Here is a 21,008-nt window from a genome sequence, read left to right as displayed (position 1 = left end):
TCACTGTGTTATCTTTTAACTAGAGATGTGTACCGGAAATTTTTCGGGTTTTGTGTTTTGGTTTTGGATTCGGTTCCGCGGCCGTGTTTGGGATTCGGACGCGTTTTGCCAAAACCACCCTGAAAATTTTTTGTCAGATTCGGGTGTGTTTTGGATTCGGGTGTTTTTTTTACAAAAACCCTCAAAAACAGCTTAAATCATAGAATTTGGGGGTCATTTTGATCCCATAGTATTATTAACCTCAATAACCATAATTTACACTCATTTTCAGTCTATTCTGAACACCTCACACCTCACAATATTATTTTTAGTCCTAAAATTTGCACCGAGGTTGCTGGATGGCTAAGCTAAGCGACACAAGTGGCCGACACAAACACCTGGCCCATCTAGGAGTGGCACTGCAGTGTCAGACAGGATGGCACTTAAAAAAATAGTCCCCAAACAGCACATGATGCAAAGAAAAATGAAAGAAAAAAGAGGTGCAAGATGGAATTGTCCTTGGGCCCTCCCACCCACCCTTATGTTGTATAAACAGGACATGCACACTTTAACGAACCCATCATTTCAGCAACAGGTTCTGCCACATGACTGTGACTGAAATGACTGGATGGTTTGGGCCCCCACCAAAAAAGAAGCAATCAATCTCTCCTTGCACAAACTGGCTCTACAGAGGCAATATGTCCACCTCATCATCATCCTCCGATTCCTCACCCCTTTCACTGTGTACATCCCCCTCCTCACAGATTATTAATTCGTCCCCACTGGAATCCACCATCTCAGATCCCTGTGTACTTTCTGGAGGCAATTGCTGGTGAATGTCTCCACGGAGGAATTGATTATAATTCATTTTGATGAACATCATCTTCTCCACATTTTCTGGAAGTAACCTCGTACGCCGATTGCTGACAAGGTGAGCGGCTGCACTAAACACTCTTTCGGAGTACACACTGGAGGGAGAGCAACTTAGGTAGAATAAAGCCAGTTTGTGCAAGGGCCTCCAAATTGCCTCTTTTTCCTGCCAGTATACGTACGGACTGTCTGACGTGCCTACTTGGATGCGGTCACTCATATAATCCTCCACCATTCTTTCAATGGTGACAGAATCATATGCAGTGACAGTAGACGACATGTCAGTAATCGTTGGCAGGTCCTTCAGTCCGGACCAGATCTCAGCACTCGCTCCAGACTGCTCTGCATCACCGCCAGCGGGTGGGCTCGGAATTCTTAGCCTTTTCCTCGCACCCCCAGTTGCGGGAGAATGTGAAGGAGGAGCTGTTGACGGGTCACGTTCCGCTTGACTTGACAATTTTCTCACCAGCAGGTCTTTGAACCTCTGCAGACTTGTGTCTGCTGGAAAGAGAGATACAACGTAGGTTTTAAATCTAGGATCGAGCACGGTGGCCAAAATGTAGTGCTCTGATTTCAACAGATAGACTACCCGTGAATCCTGGTTAAGCGAATTAAGGGCTCCATCCACAAGTCCCACATGCCTAGCGGAATCGCTCTGTTTTAGCTCCTCCTTCAATGTCTCCAGCTTCTTCTGCAAAAGCCTGATGAGGGGAATGACCTGACTCAGGCTGGCAGTGTCTGAACTGACTTCACGTGTGGCAAGTTCAAAGGGTTGCAGAACCTTGCACAACGTTGAAATCATTCTCCACTGTGCTTGAGTCAGGTGCATTCCCCCTCCTTTGCCTATATCGTGGGCAGATGTATAGGCTTGAATGGCCTTTTGCTACTCCTCCATCCTCTGAAGCATATAGAGGGTTGAATTCCACCTCGTTACCACCTCTTGCTTCAGATGATGGCAGGGCAGGTTCAGGACTGTTTGCTGGTGCTCCAGTCTTCGGCACGCGGTGGCTGAATGCCGAAAGTGGCCCGCAATTCTTCGGGCCACCGACAGCATCTCTTGCACGCCCCTGTCATTTTTTAAATAATTCTGCATTACCAAATTCAATGTATGTGCAAAACATGGGACGTGCTGGAATTTTCCCAGATGTAATGCACGCACAATATTGGTGGCGTTGTCCGATGTCACAAATCCCCAGGAGAGTCCATTTGGGGTAAGCCATTCTGCGATAATGTTGCTCAGTTTCCGTAAGAGGTTGTCAGCTGTGTGCCTCTTATGGAAAGCGGTGATACAAAGCGTAGCCTGCCTAGGAACGAGTTGGCGTTTGCGAGATGCTGCTACTGGTGCCGCCGCTGCTGATCTTGCTGCGGGAGGCAATACATCTACCCAGTGGGCTGTCACAGTCATATAGTCCTGAGTCTGCCCTGCTCCACTTGTCCACATGTCCGTGGTTAAGTGGACATTGGGTACAACTGCATTTTTTAGGACACTGGTGACTCTTTTTCTGACGTCTGTGTACATTTTCAGTATCGCCTGCCTAGAGAAATGGAACCTAGATGGTATTTGGTACCGGGGACACAGTACCTCAATCAAGTCTGTAGTTGCCTGTGAATTAACGGTGGATACCGGACACACGTTTCTCACCACCCAGGCTGACAAGACCTGAGTTATTCGCTTTGCAGCAGGATGACTGCTGTGATATTTCATCTTCCTCGCAAAGGACTATTGGACAGTCAATTGCTTACTGGAAGTAGTACAAGTGGTCTTCCGACTTCCCCTCTGGGATGACGATCGACTCCCAGCAGCAACAACAGCAGCGCCAGCAGCAGTAGGCATTACACTCAAGGATGCATTGGAGGAATCCCAGGCAGGAGAGGACTCGTCAGACTTGCCAGTGACATGGCCTGCAGGACTATTGGCTTTCCTGTGTAAGGTGGAAATTGACACTGAGGGAGTTGGTGGTGTGGTTTGCGTGAGCTTGGTTACAAGAGGAAGGGATTTAGTGGTCAGTGGACTGCTTCCGCTGTCATCCAAAGTTTTTGAACTTGTCACTGACTTCTGATGAATGCGGTCCAGGTGACGTATAAGGGAGGATGTTCCTAGGTGGTTAACGTCCTTACCCCTACTTATTACAGCTTGACAAATGGCAACACACGGCTTGACACCTGTTGTCCACATTTGTGTTGAAATAATTCCACACCGAAGAGGTATTTTGACCAGGCATGTCAATGGCCATATTCGTCCCACGGACAACAGGTGTCTCCCCGGGTGCCTGACTTAAACAAACCACCTCACCATTAGAATCCTCCTTGTCAATTTCCTCCCCAGCGCCAGCAACACCCATATCCTCATCCTGGTGTACTTCAACAGTGACATCTTCAATTTGACTATCAGGAACTGGACTGCGGGTGCTCCTTCCAGCACTTGCAGGGGGCGTGCAAATGGTGGAAGGCGCAAGCTCTTCCCGTCCAGAGTTGGGAAGGTCAGGCATCGCAACCGACACAATTGGACTCTCCTTGGGGATTTGTGATTTAGAAGAACGCACAGTTCTTTGCTGTGCTTTTGCCAGCTTAAGTCTTTTCATTTTTCTAGCGAGAGGATGAGTGCTTCCATCCTCATGTGAATCTGAACCACTAGCCATGAACTGTTAGGGTCTCCTGCCCTGTGCTGCCACGTCGTCATGGCAACCGGGAGACAAGTGCTAGTGGAGTAACCTGAGCGCAGCTGATACTCCGGTTCGGGTCTTTTGCTGTGCAGTGGTTATAGGCTCTGTGCACGGCAGGGGATCCGGTGCTGGTTTTTGTGCTCACAGTCTGTGAGGTCTGAGTGGGGCGTGGACAGCACCTGCTTTATAAGGCCTCTTTTCAGGGTAAGCAGATGCTGCTGAATCTCTGTTGGTTAGTCAGTTCATGAAAGTTAGCCAGTACTGTGTAGCTTTGTATTTGTTTGTTGCTTACTGCAAATAGGCCTGGGGATTTGGTATTACACTCTGCCAATCCAGACCTAGCAGTAAGACTGGAGTCAGTCGTTTAGCTTGCTGGGGTTCTGTTATTACTCTGTGAACTTAGCAAGTTTGCGGCTGTATTCTAACACTTGCCTGTCTAATCCTGTCTCACTGTGCTAGGTGTCAGGGGTCAGTTTAGTGGCAGTAAGCTTAAACCTGTGCACTGCAAGTGAGAATCAGGATTGTGGAGGCTCTCCTTGTGTCTATCATTCCATCTCTGACCAAGGAGTTTACTGCCACACCCGTTGGTAACCCTTTAGGGTTTTGCTGTTGCCCTTAGCAACAGCATTTCGGGTTCTCTACGTATTAAAACACAACATCTTGCTTTTTACATCTGAGCAGTTCTAATACAAGGGAGATACCCAGTTCCTTAGCCTCTGGGCTTCTCTGTTCACTGTGTGTGTATTTTGTTACCCTATCACCTTCTGTGTACGTTATGTCATATTCCCCAGTTTGTCTGTGAGTCCATTTGTTTTGCATAACAGTTCAAACACCAGTACATTCCTGCAGACACTGGAGTGCATAACAGTTCTGACACTAGTACTTTCCTGCAGGCACTGGTGTGCATAACATATTCAGCAGCCTAATACTCCTGTTGAAATTTTGTGGGAATATGGAGCATACCCCTCAAAATACGTTGCAACAGGTGGTCGATCAGGTGCAGGTCCTGACTCGACAATTTAATGATTTGTCCATTAAAATGCACACCTCCCAGGCTGCTGGCGGAGCTCCCGCAGCAGCAGCACCTGCAGGGGTTAAGGAGCCGAAAGTAAATCTCCCGGATCGTTTTTCTGGAGATCGCTCGCAGTTCTTTTGTTTCAAGGAGAGCTGCAAGCTATACTTCCGGCTTAGGCCTCAGTCTTCTGGGTCGGAGATTCAGCGGGTGGGCATAGTGATTTCCTTGCTACAAGGAGACCCACAGGTCTGGGCATATGGGTTGCAGCCTGACTGTCCGTCGCTTAAAAGTGTTGATGCTTTTTTTACGGCACTGGGCATGTTGTATGATGACCCTGACAAGACGGCCTCAGCCGAGGCTCAGATTTCGATCCTTAAGCAAGGGCGAAGGCCAGTTGAGGTTTACTGTACGGAGTTTCGGAGGTTGGCCCATGATACCCAGTGGAATGACCCAGCCCTGAGACACCAGTACCGAAGAGGTCTTTCTAACCAGATAAAGGACCAACTGGTACAATATCCCTTGCCTGATAGCTTGGATCAGCTCATGCAGTTATCCATCCGGGTGGATAGACGGCTGAGAGAGCGTAGGCTTGAAAGGGAGACTGAGATTTCCTTCCTTCCCAAGGGAATCTCAGACTCTGAGGAATTTTCTGAGGAGCCTATGCAGATTGGGGCTACCCGCCTCTCCTCGCGTGAGAAGACGCGGAGGAGACAGCAGGGGTTGTGTTTGTACTGTGGGAATAAAGGTCATGTGGTAGTATCATGCCCAGAAAAGCCGGAAAACTTCAGGGCCTGAGGGTGATGGGAAATATCCTGTCAGGCCAGAAGTCAGAATTTCCCAAGAAGACTTTTATCATTCCGGTGACCTTGAAGATCCTCGGTCAAACTGTCAAGACTGAGGCCTTTGTGGACAGTGGGGCCGACGGGGTTTTTATGGACCGCCAATTCGCCCTAAAACACTCTGTTCCCTTAGTACCCTTGGCATCGGAAATTGAGATTTGTGGGTTAAACGGGGAACCATTATCCCAAGGTAAAATTACCTCTTGCACTAGCCAGATTTCTTTGTTTATTGGAGCCACACACTCTGAAAAATTGTCCTTTTATGTGACTGTCTGTACTTTTGCCCCATTGGTGTTGGGGTTACCCTGGTTAAGGGCCCACAATCCTCAATTTGACTGGGTCTCTGGGGAGATTCTTAGTTGGGGTACTGATTGTTTCAGGAGTTGCTTGAGCCTTCCAGTCAGGCTCTCGCAGCTAAGTTTGCCAGGATTGCCAGGGTGTTATGCAGATTTTGCGGACGTGTTCTCCAAAAAAGTTGCAGAGGTACTACCTCCCCATCGCCCCTATGACTGTGCCATTGATTTGTTGCCAAATGCTAAGCTTCCCAAGAGCAGGTTGTACTCCCTGTCACGTCCTGAGACTCAGGCTATGGCAGAGTACATTCAGGAGAACTTGGCTAAGGGATTTATCAGACCTTCACAGTCTCCAGTTGGGTCGGGGTTCTTCTTCGTGGGTAAAAAGGACGGTTCGTTGCGACCCTGCATCGACTTCAGGGAATTGAACCGTATCACGATTAAAAACTCATACCCACTGCCTCTCATTTCGGTCTTGTTTGACCAGCTTCGTACTGCCACCATTTTTTCTAAGATTGACCTACGCGGTGCGTACAATCTAATCCGAATAAGAGAGGGGGATGAATGGAAGACTGCCTTTAATACCCACTCAGGGCATTATGAATATTTGGTGATGCCTTTTGGGCTCTGTAATGCCCCGGCAGTCTTCCAGGATTTCATGAATGATGTGCTCAGGGAATATTTGGATAGATTCTTAGTTGTATACTTAGATGACATCCTAATCTTCTCCCATTCCCTGGAGGAACATCGGAAGCATGTACGCTTAGTCCTCCAGAAACTCAGAGACCACCGGCTTGGGGCGAAGCTGGAGAAGTGCGAATTTGAAGTTCAGCAAATCGCATTTCTAGGATATATTATCTCCCCAGAAGGTTTCCAAATGGATGGTTCCAAGGTACAGGCAGTCCTGGATTGGGTGCAGCCCACTAGTTTGAAGGCGCTTCAGCGTTTCCTGGGCTTTGCAAATTTTTATAGACTATTTATCGCTGGATTTTCGTCTATAGTGGCGCCCTTGGTGGCACTCACTAAGAAAGGGGCGGATGTTGCTCACTGGTCTTGTGAGGCTAAAGCGGCTTTTGCCCGTCTCAAAAGGGCATTTGTTTCGGCCAAGGTGCTGCGACACCCAGATCCAGAGCGTCCTTTTGTGGTGGAGGTGGATGCCTCTGAGATGGGTATTGGGGCAGTGCTTTCTCAGATGGGAGTGTCTGATAATCGCCTTCATCCCTGTGCTTACTTTTCCCGTAAATTTTCGCCTGCCGAGATGAATTATGACGTGGGTAACCGGGAATTGTTGGCTATTAAGGATGCACTCGAGGAGTGGAGACACTGGCTTGAGGGGGCTAAGTTTGTGGTCTCAATTCTCACTGACCATAAGAATCTGGCATATTTAGAGTCAGCGAAGCGTCTCAATGCCAGGCAGGCACGATGGGCTTTGTTTTTTGCTCGCTTTAATTTTTTGATAACATATCGCCCTGGGTCAAAAAACATCAAGGCTGATGCGCTCTCGCGGAGTTTTGCTCCAATCCAGGAGACCACCGAGGAGCCGTTGCCCATTGTTTCCCCATCATGTATTAAAGTGGGCATTACCCAGGACCTCTTATCATTAGTCCTTAGAGCACAGGAGCAGGCTCCTCCAGACCTTCCGGTAGGTCTTTTGTTTGTGCCTCCTAGGTTAAGACAGCGAGTGTTCCTGGAATTCCATGCCAAGAAGTCGGCAGGTCACCCGGGTATTGCCAGAACTCGGGAGTTGCTATCTAGGGCGGTGTGGTGGCCCTCGGTGGCTAAGGATGTGGATCAGTGGGTTCGGGCATGTGACATCTGTGCCCGAAATAAGACTCCTAGAGGGGTTCCTGTTGGCCCATTACATCCACTCTCTATCCCATCTAAGCCATGGACCCACATTTCAATGGATTTTGTGGTGGACTTGCCCAAATCCTCGGGGATGACAGCCATCTGGGTTGTCGTTGACAGGTTTTCGAAGATGGCGCACTTCGTTCCACTGGTTGGGCTGCCATCAGCCAGATGCCTGTCTGAATTATTTATGCTGCATGTTGTGCGTCTCCACGGGTTGCCACTTGATGTGGTCTCTGACCGCGGATCCTAGTTTGTGGCCAAATTCTGGAGGGCATTTTGTTCCGATCTCCAGATTTCTGTCAGCTTGTCGTCAGGCTACCATCCGCAGTCTAATGGGCAGACTGAAAGGGTGAACCAGTCCTTGGAGCAGTTCCTCAGGTGTTATGTCTCCAAGTGTCAGACTGACTGGGTTGCTCATCTGTCCATGGCGGAGTTTGCCTATAACAACGCGGCTCACTCTGCTACAGGGATCTCTCCCTTCCTTTGTGTGTATGGGCATCATCCTAAGGCCAATTCTTTTGACCCCCTGGACTCCACGCCTGGTGGTTCCTCTGTGGTTTCGGTCCTTAGAGGTATTTGGCGGAAAGTGAAGAAAGCCCTTGTGTCTGTGTCATTAGTGACCAAAAGGGTTTTTGATAAGCGGAAAAGACCCTGCAGCTTCAAATTAGGAGACTTCGTCTGGTTGTCTACCAAGAATTTGAAGTTGAGACAGCCATCTCATAAGTTAGGGCCCCGGTTCATCGGCCCTTATAAGATCACCAGGGTTATCAATCCGGTGGCATTTCAGTTAGATCTGCCCCGTTCTTTGGGTATCAATAAAACATTTCATTGTTCCCTTTTAAAACGGGCGATTAGTAATCCTTCTTCCAGTGGAAGACCTTCCCCTCTTCTGATACGTGGCCAGAGGGAGTTTGTTGTTGAAAGGATTCTTGACTCCAAGGTGGTTCGGGGTCGGCTGTCATTTTTGGTGCACTGGAAGGGGTATGGCCCGGAGGAGCGGTCGTGGGTGCGCAGTTGTGATCTTCATGCCCCCAGACTGATACGCTCTTTCTTCTCGCAGTTCCCCGATAAACCCGGTGGTAGGGGTTCTTTGACCCCTCGTCAGAGGGGGGGTACTGTTAGGGTCTCCTGCCCTGTGCTGCCACGTCGTCATGGCAACCGGGAGACAAGTGCTAGTGGAGTAACCTGAGCGCAGCTGATACTCCGGTTCGGGTCTTTTGCTGTGCAGTGGTTATAGGCTCTGTGCACGGCAGGGGATCCGGTGCTGGTTTTTGTGCTCACAGTCTGTGAGGTCTGAGTGGGGCGTGGACAGCACCTGCTTTATAAGGCCTCTTTTCAGGGTAAGCAGATGCTGCTGAATCTCTGTTGGTTAGTCAGTTCATGAAAGTTAGCCAGTACTGTGTAGCTTTGTATTTGTTTGTTGCTTACTGCAAATAGGCCTGGGGATTTGGTATTACACTCTGCCAATCCAGACCTAGCAGTAAGACTGGAGTCAGTCGTTTAGCTTGCTGGGGTTCTGTTATTACTCTGTGAACTTAGCAAGTTTGCGGCTGTATTCTAACACTTGCCTGTCTAATCCTGTCTCACTGTGCTAGGTGTCAGGGGTCAGTTTAGTGGCAGTAAGCTTAAACCTGTGCACTGCAAGTGAGAATCAGGATTGTGGAGGCTCTCCTTGTGTCTATCATTCCATCTCTGACCAAGGAGTTTACTGCCACACCCGTTGGTAACCCTTTAGGGTTTTGCTGTTGCCCTTAGCAACAGCATTTCGGGTTCTCTACGTATTAAAACACAACATCTTGCTTTTTACATCTGAGCAGTTCTAATACAAGGGAGATACCCAGTTCCTTAGCCTCTGGGCTTCTCTGTTCACTGTGTGTGTATTTTGTTACCCTATCACCTTCTGTGTACGTTATGTCATATTCCCCAGTTTGTCTGTGAGTCCATTTGTTTTGCATAACAGTTCAAACACCAGTACATTCCTGCAGACACTGGAGTGCATAACAGTTCTGACACTAGTACTTTCCTGCAGGCACTGGTGTGCATAACATGAACATAGGCCAGGGCCTCAGCCGTTCCTTGCCACTCCGTGTCGTAAATGGCATATTGGCAAGTTTACGCTTCTCATCAGATGCTTTCAATTTTGATTTTTGGGTCATTTTACTGAACTTTTGTTTTTTGGATTTTACATGCTCTCTACTATGACATTGGGCATCGGCCTTGGCATTTCATCGTCTCGGCCATGACTAGTGGCAGCAGCTTCAGCACGAGGTGGAAGTGGATCTTGATCTTTCCCTATTTTAACCTCCACATTTTTGTTCTCCATTTTTTAATGTGTGGAATTATATGCCAGTATCAATAGCAATGGCCTACTACTATATATACTGCGCACAACTGAAATGCACCACAGGTATGGATGGATAGTATACTTGATGACACAGAGGTAGGTAGAGCAGTGGCCTTCCGTACCGTACTGCTATATAAACTGGTGGTCACTGTCAGCAAAATGCAAAACTAAAATGCACCACAGGTATAGAATCTAGATGGATAGTATACTTGACAACACAGAGGTAGGTAGAGCAGTGGCCTTCCATACCGTACTGCTATATATACTGGTGGTCACTGTCAGCAAACTGCAAAACTAAAATGCACCACAGGTATAGAATCTAGATGGATAGTATACTTGATGACACAGAGGTAGGTAGAGCAGTGGCCTTCCGTACCGTACTGCTGTATATACTGGTGGTCACTGTCAGCAAACTGCAAAACTAAAATGCATCACAGGTATAGAATCTAGATGGATAGTATACTTGACGACACAGAGGTAGGTAGAGCAGTGGCCTTCCGTATCGTACTGCTATATATACTGGTGGTCACTGTCAGCAAACTGCAAAACTAAAATGCACCACAGGTATAGAATCTAGATGGATAGTATACTTGACGACACAGAGGTAGGTAGAGCAGTGGCCTTCCGTACCGTGCTGCTATATATACTGATGGTCACTGTCAGCAAAACTCTGCACTGTACTCCTCTTATATAATACTGCTGGTCCCCAGTCCCCACAATAAAGCAGTGTGAGCACAGATATATGCAGCACACTGAGCACAGATATGGAGCATTTTTCAGGCAGAGAACGGATAAAACTGGTGGTCACTGATCAGCAAAACTCTGCACTGTACTCCTCCTATATAATACAGCTGCTCCCCAGTCCCCACAATTAAGCAATAAGCACAAATATTTGCAGCAACATTAATAAACGGAGAGGACGCCAGCCACGTCCTCTCCCTAACATTTCCAATGCACAAGTGAAAATGGCGGCGACGCGCGGCTCCTTATATAGAACACGAATCTCGCGAGATTCCGACCACGGGATGATGACGTTCGGGCGCGCTCGGGTTAACCGAGCCATACAGGAGAATCCGAGTATGCCTCGGACCCGTGTAAAATGGGTGAAGTTCGGGGGGATTCGGTTTCCGAGGAACCGAACCCGCTCATCACTACTTTTAACCTGCATCAAGGTGAGCAGACTGTAGCAGTTCCTGTATTTGCTACCTTATGACTATGTATCTGGGACAATGGCATTTACTACAATTAGCTATATTCATCAATATTAGTGCCTGGCATACTGCTTTGTATATTTTTGGAAACATACTTTAGTTGCCTACTAGAATACCATCAGCCTCAGTTTGTTTGAAATCCAGCACCACACATTCCAGTTTGAACCAAGTTATACCAAATTGAATATGCTTAATTTTTTGGGCTCTTGGTTTCTGTGTGATGCTGGCCTGGTTGTACCTTGATGCACTGGCGTTTCTATAATGGTGCAATGTGTGTGGTGCACATGGGCCCCTGGTTCCAGGGGGCCCAAACCGCACACACTGCACCCATTTTAATACTAACTGTTCTGGAGTCCAGAGTCAGGCGCTGCGATCATGGTGGAAATCACCGGCAAAATGGCTGTCGCGCATGTATGGTAGCAAAATTAGTCTCCAGATCATGGTGGGCGCCATGTTTCCGGAGACCTGCACATGCGCAGTAGACTCCGGCACAATGCCAGAGTCTACAGTGCCATACAGAGGAGGGGGCCCACCCGGAGGTGCACACGGGCCCCCTTCTCTTTTAAAATGCCCCTGCCTGGATGGCAGTGACATGCAGTGAGTTAAACGGCAGGGGAGAAGGCACTGGTCTTTTTAACTCCCCCCCAACCCTCAATGAAGAAGGGAAGAGGGGGGAAAAAAGCGTGGTACTCCCCCTATGTCATTAAAACCAGCACCAGGCACAACCAGCAAGGGGGGATAATGCTATAGCAGGAGGGACACTCAGTGTGGGGTCCCCCTGACATCACATTACCCACCCCTAAACTGGTCAGCCCAGGGCTGGAATGCCTCAGAAAGTAGGGACACCCAAAAAATAAAATAGAGTCCCCCCTCCTGAATAACAACCAGCACTGTGCTGATAGCCCAGTGCTATGCCCCGCATCCCTGGTGGCGGTGGGTGCGGGGTTCATGGCGGGATAATATTGTTCTTTACAGGTGGCCTAAAGGTCCCAGCAAGCCTGTCCAAACAGGCTGGCACTTGGAGAACCACAAGTGCCAGCATGCCCGGACATCAAGGGCCCACTGGCACCCGTAGTCCGCCTGTGAAGAAAATATTAAAATAAAGACACCACACCATATGTTTTAATATTTTATTGTGATGCACCTTCACTTGGGGGCGGCGGCCTTTCAGCTCTTCTGCATGGCCGCCACCGCTCCAGGGCTTCCGGCATCTTCACCTGGTGTACGGCGACCTTTAAGCTCTTTTGCATGGCCGCCGCCCATCCAGGACTTCCCCGGCGTCTTCTGCCTTCAGGAGCTCTTCACTGCTCCTCCTCCACCGTCGGACTAATGCCACTGCCTCGTACTGACTTATATAAGTCAGCCAGAGGGGGTGGGGCAATGACGCAGTGAGCCGTGATTGACTCACGACGGCCATCTTGAATTTCAAAAATGACGCTGAGGCACCATTTTTAAAATGGGTACCTGCTGCCGAACTCTGCAAAATGGCTAGTAGGCACAGGATCCACCCGGATCCAGGCCTGCCGCCAGCCGTGCTATGTCCACTGGGTCCTGCAGTCACAAACCCGTCGCGTCCCACCGCATATGCTCGCTACCCAGTGAATCCAGCAATGGATCCGGGTGGATCCTGCACTGGATCCGCTGGGCCAATCACATCTCCTGCATTGACAGGGACATGCTTTCATGTGAGTGAATGCACGCTCCTTTCATTGAGGCACCTGTACTGGTGCCGCTTTTACATGCATTTTCAATGGGCTCTTACAGCCCGTAGTTTGGCCTCGCCCCTGCCCGCCCACCCACTGGCTGAACTTTACTATTGTCAGCAGGAGGCACCTCTCCCACTGCCTCCCACCCTGCTATGCTGCATCACCACCACAGGGGTGAAGATTAGAATAAAACAAAGAAGATATCTAGAACACAGACTCTGTTATAAATATCTACTTTGTATTATTTTAATCATTATTACAGGATGGGCACTGCCTCCCCTGACTGCACGTCCCTGCTGGATGGTAGAACACTAATTACAGTATTACCATGTGCTGCAAGTGAAGTTAAAGCCAGTTACAAGTAGAGATGAGTGAGTTTGGTTCCCAGAGAGCTGAACCCCCCCTAACTTCACGTTACGAGCCAGAATCCGAGTCCAGCTCAGGACTTCCACCAGACTTGGAAACCAGAATTAGGCAAAACATCATCATCCCACTGTCAGATTCTCATGGGTTTTGGATTCTATATAAACAGCCACGCATCACCGCCATGTCACTCCAGACTTGGAGAGTGAGGGAGACAGACATCTGTCTCTCTGTGGGTGGTGGCATAAGGTGGGGTCAGTGTGTGCTCTTTAGGGGTGCTGTCCTGTCACTATGATGTTAGGGGTGCTGTCCTGGCTGTCACTGGTGTTTCATCATGTTCTGATAGGGGTGTTGCAGCTGTACATGGGTGTTGTTGCTGTCCTGGCTGTCACTGTGTTGTACAGGGGGCAGGGGCACTGTCCTTCTGTATGCTATAAAAATTCAGGGATACTTCTGTTAAAATCAAAGCACACTGGTCTTGCATGCTGCAAAAATTCAGGTATGCAGTTGATAAAATCAAAGCACACTGGTCCTGTATGCTGTGAAAATACAGGGGTGCAGTGGTTAAAATGAAAGCACACTGGCCCTGTTTGCTGTAAAAATTCAGGGGTGCAGTTGTTAAAATCAAAGCACACTGGCCCTGTATGCTGTAAAATACAGGGGTGCTGGCCCAGTCTTGTATGCTGTAAAAACTCAGGGGTGCTTTGGTTAACATAAAAGCACACTGGCCCTGTATGCTATAAAAATTCAGAGGTGCAGTTGTTAAAATAAAAGCACACTGGTCCTGTATGCTGTAAAACTTCAGGGGTGCAGTTGTTAAAATAAAAGCACACTGTACCTGTATGCTGTAAAAATTCAGGGGTGCTGGCCCAATCTTGTATGCTGGAAAAATTTTGTGGTGCTACTGTTAAAATAAAAGCACACTTGTCCTGTATGCTGTAAAAATTCAGAGGTGCAGTTGCTAAATAAAAGCACACTGGCCCTGTATGCTGTAAAAATTCAGGGGTGCAGTTGATAAAATCAAAGCACACTGGTCCTGTGTACTGTGAAAACACAGGGGTGCTGGCCCAATCTTGTATGCTGCACATATTTTGGGGTGCTTCTGTTAAAATAAAAGCACACTTGTCCTGTATGCTGTAAAAATTCAGGGGTGCAGTTGTTAAAATCAAAGCACACTGGTCCTGTATGCTGTGAAAATACAGGGGTGCTGGCCCAGTCTTGTATGCTGTAAAAATTCAGGGGTGCTTCTGTTAAAATAAAAGCACACTGGTCCTGTATGCTGTAAAAATTCAGGAGTGCAGTTGTTAAAATCAATGCACACTGGCCCTGTATACTGTAAAAATTCAGGGGTGCAGTTGATAAAATCAAAGCACACATGTCCTGTATGCTGTGAAAATACAGTGGTGCTGATCCAGTCTTGTATGCTGTAAAAATTCAGGGGTGCTTCTGTTAAAATAAAAGCACACTGGTCCTGTATGCTGTGAAAATACAGGAGTGCTGGTCCAGTCTTGTATGCTGTAATTCAGGGGTGCATTTGTTAAAATAAAAGCACACTGGTCCTGTATGCTGTGAAAATACAGGGCTGCTGACCCAGTCTTATATGTATTATATATATAGGTATTGAATATATAGGTATTTATTGGATAGAGTAATGTTAGTTTAGTTCTGTGAAATGTAAATACAGCTCAAGCAGATACATATGTGTGGTTAATCTGAAACATAAGTTATACAATGCTATTTTTTTTTTATAAACCTCACCTGGCATTGTCAAGATGTTGATATAAGATTGGCAAAATCAGAAATGCAATGGATTTATAAATTTTAAAAAAATTCCGCATTAATTAAATGCGTATTTTGAAATTAATTGGTTTTTATGAATCATGAAAGAATTCCCCTAAATTGTGAATATGGAGCCTCTTATATTTTGCTTGATACTCACCTCTTTTTTTTCTTTTCTTTTTTTTGACTGCCCAATATTACCTAACTCTGAATTTATCAGATGGTTTTATTCTTTATCAGAGATTTTTATATATTTTTTTTATACTCTCAAAATTCAGTAGTTACAATAAATATAAAAATCAGAGATGAGTAAAAGACTAGAAGGTAGCTTAGCTTTGTACATGAGGTCAGTGAGGCACACCCAAAACATGTTCCGTCAATGAGACTTTCTAAAGGGGTAGTGAGTAGAATTCTGCACCAGACAGCCTGATAATTCCATGCTAGACTACAACATATATGGACTAAAAGTTGATTAGGAACATCCACGCTCTGGCAAATAACACATAATGGAACACTCACTTCATAACCTGCAACAAAGACTTTATGCGCTCCATGTCATGCCTGCCTACAGACATCGGTACTCCACAGATACAGAAAGCACTAGCGGTTTCAGTTGGAAGGCAAAACATCAGATCTGGTGATGTATTTACAGTTGCGGAACGGAACCGGTGCTAATGGACACAGCGGGGATTAATGATGTTTGATAGGTATAGGTATATATAGGCATCAAGGGAGATAGTGTCCTTATGCTTCTGACGAAGTATAAGAAATCTGAAACGCGTTAAGCAAAAGGACCTCATCTCACTGGACATCGCCTCTGAATGAATGGGGATCTGCCAAAGTTAAAAATTTGTTGTAGGATAACCCTGAAAGTTCTCAGCATCAATTTGGCAATGATTATCCTGGAAGATACAAGAAAACTAAAAACATAATAACAATAATGTTTAAGTAATATCAAAAATATCACAGCAGAGAAATTTACAAAAAATACAACTGTAGAGAGCTAGAAAGTTTATAAACAAAATACATGAAATAAAATTGCAAAAATCAACACACATAGTAATAAGGCATTTAACACTTTTAAGAATAGAATCAAAACTTCACTAGTTTGTAACAGTCTTTGTTCCATACATTGCTATGCATCACATTCATCCCATTTTTGCCCATATCTTACAATAATCCATGTACATTTACCACGCGACTCTTGGCTTTGTGCAGTTTAGCAAAATCCAGGACCATTAATAGATTATAAATGTAGATATTAAGAGTTGTGAGTACATTTGCTGCAGAACTATGTAGGGTTCAAAGGAAAAGAGCGACTGAGTATTGTCTATGACCATCCAGTACTATTGTACAATATATTTTGTAATATAATGTGCCTTTGTGCAAACATGAGCTGCTTTTAAGGCTAGGATTATAAATTTGTGGGTCGAGGTGGCTATGGAGGAACAAAAGTGTATGATGAGATCAGGTGATTTACTTTGCTGGATGTGGATTTATGCATATGTGTGCGTGCATTATTTCCATGTGCATTTTTTAGGTAGATATGGAAATCCTCAGAGCTAGGTGCAAACTGGTTATACAGAGTTTACAGAACTAAAAAGGACAATTCTATTCCATGACTTCTGCAAATAAAAACCTGGTGGGTCCACATATTTCTGCACTTCCTAAATGGTCTCCAATCTAGTTAAACTGCTATTTCAAAAGCGCATAAATGTACAATATTTGTGGAATGTGCATCTTCCTGTATCTCCATTAATCCTGCTTTTCTCTATATAACACTATACTTTGTAATTTCCTTTATATCTTAGATTACCCATGACAGTGAAGAAACATTAGGTTTGCCATTATTACACGTTGGGTATGGAATCCCGGCGCTTGGATCCCTGTGGTCAGAATACCGACACTGGGATCCCAGTCACCTGAATGCCGACAATGGGGCGAGCACTAGAAAGCCTGCAATGCTGTGGGCTCGGTGGCTCACTGTGCATGCCACAGGTTCTATTCCCACTCTATGGGTGTTGTGGACACCCACAAGTGGGAAAAGCCCTGCCGCAGCTGTTGGCATTCTCGACGGTCGGGATACCGTTGTCAGTATTCTGACCACCGGCATATTAACTACATCCCGTTATTACATGTCTCTTGTGAGTATTGAATTTTCCATTTAAAGTGTGGCTTTAATGTACACTAGTTTTCCCTATAGAGTATACTGTAGGCTAAAAACAGTTTGAAAGACATATTTTGCAGCACCTTATTTATGATGGAACACAACATTTCTTTTTAATCATAACGAGGATGCAAAACAAAGCTCATTCATGTACCCAGCTTGCAAACAGTGTTATACTCTCCAATTCCATCCTTTATCACCTCTCACCACCTTCCATGTATACGGTTATGAAAGGCTAATCATTTCCATCTCCAAATTTTCTCTCAGCTCTTCCATACCACCGAGCAAACCTATCAGTGAAAACTAATGGATCACATATATTTTTGTTTTGGGACTGTGATGTACATCGCATATATGAAATTCATATGAAAACTTCTGAAGGACAATGGGAATATCTGACTGAGGTAAGATATACATTTACATGCCTCTGTAATGGTGAATACAGCATTGAAGGCCGATAACGTTAAACTAGCGATGAGCAAAATACCATCATTCTCAATTTAATTAAGACATTTCTCACATTTTTCCTGTCTAATTCTGCCTTCAATTTTCAGTCTTACTTAAACCACACCACATAACAGAATGTATCTACCCATTTCTGTTAATTCCCCATGCAAATTAAAAAATTCAATACTGAATGGGATTATATAATGTAGAATAAGAATTTAAAAGTGAAACTTAAAGATTTGCTAATTTCTAAATTAAATTTCTCTGTTTAAGTTACTGGGCCTTCCCTAAGTACATACAATATTTTCTTACTTTTACTTACCTCATCCTAACATTAATATGCACGTTGTTAGTACTTTTCAAGCCTTACACATCAGAAACCGTTGGTCCATGTCTACCATTGATGAGATGTAACAAAACTGAAACAACTAATATTAGGATTTATGACTCTTCTTCTCTAGCTGCTACTAAAGCAGCAGTCTGGATACACATTCTACATGGATATATAAGGAGTCATTTGAATGTATCCATCAACATTGACTTTGGTGAGAATTAAATGTTTCATTATACAGTGCTGTTTGGATCATTTTTGGGCTCTCACAGCATAAATTATATTGGAGGACTTTAAACTCATTTTATAGTACATGAAAATTATACCTATTGGCCATCTGGAAGCATTGACAAATGTCTGATGAACCTGGCCAAGCAGACCCTGGCAGAACTACACTTGAAAAAAAAAAATGTATTTAATCGAGTTTGATTTATTGTTTTCCTTTTACATTTTTAATTGACCTCCAATACAGCACTTTACCATTTTTATGTTTTGCACTTGAGAAGAACATAGCATCTGGCTACAGTAAAAATAAGCAAAGAGAATATATACTTAAATTATATAACATACTGATGTTGATAAAAATCATGAAAATAGCACATTTTTAAGACATAGGGCCTAATTCAGCAAGGATCGCAAATCAGCAAAATTAGCAAAAAAAAGCGTAGAAATGTAAATTCTGCAACTTAAATAGCAAAAACTGAGAAAAAAAACAATTTCTGAAACTTAGCAAAAACTGTGTTGCACTACGAAAAGTAGGCTTGTAGGGGGAGTACTAAAGGGCTGGACTCGCAAAAACTATGATCAGGGGCGTGTTGCGGGGCATGTTGTGGGTGTATGCTGATGGTCGGTGGGCGGTGCATTCGCAATTTTTACAACAGATCGCACATTTCTGATGTGCAGTTTCTGAGTGACTATAGGTCTACCTTAAAAATTGCACAAGCTGACCTCAGTTGTAGACTGCATGTATACTGCAATCATTGCTTCATTACACCCAGCTGAAGAAGCTCACACCTCAGACCACAAATAACTTCATTCAGCTGTATTGGCACTTAGAAACATGTAGGCTCTCATTCCGAGTGGATCGCTCACTAGCTGATTTTAGCAGCAGTGCAAACGCTAAGCCGCCGCCCTCTGGAGTGTATCTTAGCTTAGCAGAAGTGCGATGAAAGGATCGCAGAACGGCGTCTACATTTTTTCAAGCAGTTTCTGAGTAGCTGCAGACCTACTCCTACCTTGCGATCACTTCAGACTATTTAGTTCCTGTTTTGACGTCACAAACACGCCCTGCGTCCGGCCAGCCACTCCCCCATTTCCCCAGGCACGCCTGCGTTTGTATCTGACATGCCTGCGTTTTTCAGCACACTCCCGGAAAACGGTCAGTTACCTCCCAGAAACGCCCCATTCCTGTCAATCACTCAGCGGTCAACAGTGCGACTGAAAAGCGTCGCTAGACCTTGTGTGAAACTGCATCGGCTTTTGTGAAAGTACGTCATGTGTGCGCACTGCGCACCATACGCATGCGCAGAAGTGCTGATTTTTTGCCTGATAGCTGCGCTATGAACAATGGCAGCTAGCGATCAACTCGGAATGAAGGCCATAAGGTATTGTTTAACTCTGTAACACATGTTGATTGTGAAAATATATGTTACTAACCTATTTGTGTTTACACTTACTAACAATCGAGGTTTGACAACCACACTATTTGATAGAAGTAAATGTAAAATAACCTTTACAAACATTTTGCTTAGTAGTATCTGCTGAATGACATTTACTGTAGCTTCCTAACATTTTAGTTTTTTTTTAAACATACCCACATACATTTTTTTTATTGTTTACATTTTCTTTGTGCGCTACACACATAAACATATGTTGAAGAACAGCAACACCATCTTTTTATTTTCAAGTTTTGCAAATTCTGCTCCATTTGTATACTTATTGAAACAAATATTTACACATAATTCCTTAAAGTAAGGTATGTAAATAAAAGCAAAGAAACAATAATATATAATGTTTGACCACTTCATAATAAAAAAAAAACACTATTTTTTGGGGGGGATAAAAATGTTACTGTTTCCGAATTAAAATATTTTGACTCCAAAAAAAGTGTGTTTGTTAAAACATATTGTATACCAATAATTGCTGTTGTGTAGGCTTTAGAGTCTAGAATTCACGCTGTCTCTAGTTGAATATATTTGAACACAGTTATGGGCATTAGTCAATGTTTGAAGAAAAACACTTTGGTGTCTTTAAGATAATAACTGCTAAATTACCACAAGATCATTTGACCAATTAAGTGATGATTGAATTGATTTACAATTGTTGAGAAGTTTCTTTAATTTGGGTGCAGGAAAGTAGGTTGTGCAATTTTTAAGGGAAAAACACTGTTAGCAAAAAATGCAACATTAGAAACATGTACGCAAAAATTGCATACATTTTTAATATGTACGCAAACATTGTGATTATTAGGATGGTTTTCGCAATATTTGCACATTTCACAAGGCCACCTTCTTTTTGTTAAATTAAATTAGTGTTGCAGTTTTTCCGTTTGGGCGTGCTTTCGCAATTTTGCTTTTGCTCGCAATTTTTGCTAATTTGTAATTTTTGCAATCCTTACTGAAATTGCCCCATAATACATTTTAAAGACAGCCTGGTTGGTTTTGCAGTGTAAACATTTGCTGCTTATAAAAAAAAGTATGAGTTCGGCCAGAATCTCGGATCTCCGGTCGTCTCACAAGCCATTACATCCAGGCCTACATTTGGTTTACAACATGTTGAAAAGTCAGTCAATATTTTATAAAAGGAAAAGGGGATTAAAGATCGAAGTAAACTTGATGTGTAAGATGGAATATAGAAAGAGCAGAGAAAGTGGGAGATCGCAATACGGACCACAAGGCTGAAGTCCCATGACTCAATTTGTAGCAGTGAACTAATCAAAGCATGAATAGCACAACTATATGAGAAGATTATTGAAGTGCAATTTGAGAAGACTAAATTTAGATGCCTAAGAATGCTTGAAGTGCAAAAGCCAGAGGTCCCATATCTTTACTTTTATGAGTGTCATATGATGCTTGTTAGAAATGTCATAGTACACACATGCCATACCTTGTGCTAGACCAGTGGTTCCCAACCCGTGGTAAGCTTACCCCC

The 21,008-nt window shown here is 44.7% G+C and overlaps 1 protein-coding gene across 2 annotated transcripts in view; it reads left to right on the top strand.

Moving 5' to 3' along the window:
• Positions 1 to 21,008, top strand: part of LOC135051285 (granulocyte-macrophage colony-stimulating factor receptor subunit alpha-like) — a 174,046-nt gene that overhangs the window by 34,216 nt on the left and 118,822 nt on the right. For both annotated transcript variants that reach the window (XM_063957353.1, XM_063957352.1), the window contains exon 3: positions 17,348 to 17,484. In XM_063957353.1, coding sequence (XP_063813423.1) covers positions 17,348 to 17,484 — 137 coding nt within the window. The remainder of the gene's footprint in view (positions 1 to 17,347; positions 17,485 to 21,008) is intronic.

The sequence above is a fragment of the Pseudophryne corroboree genome, chromosome 2, assembly GCF_028390025.1.
Source record: "Pseudophryne corroboree isolate aPseCor3 chromosome 2, aPseCor3.hap2, whole genome shotgun sequence".
In the NCBI taxonomy this organism is placed as follows: Eukaryota; Metazoa; Chordata; class Amphibia; order Anura; family Myobatrachidae; genus Pseudophryne; species Pseudophryne corroboree.
Note: the sequence above shows the minus strand (reverse complement) of the source record. Positions and strands in the feature narration are given on the sequence as shown.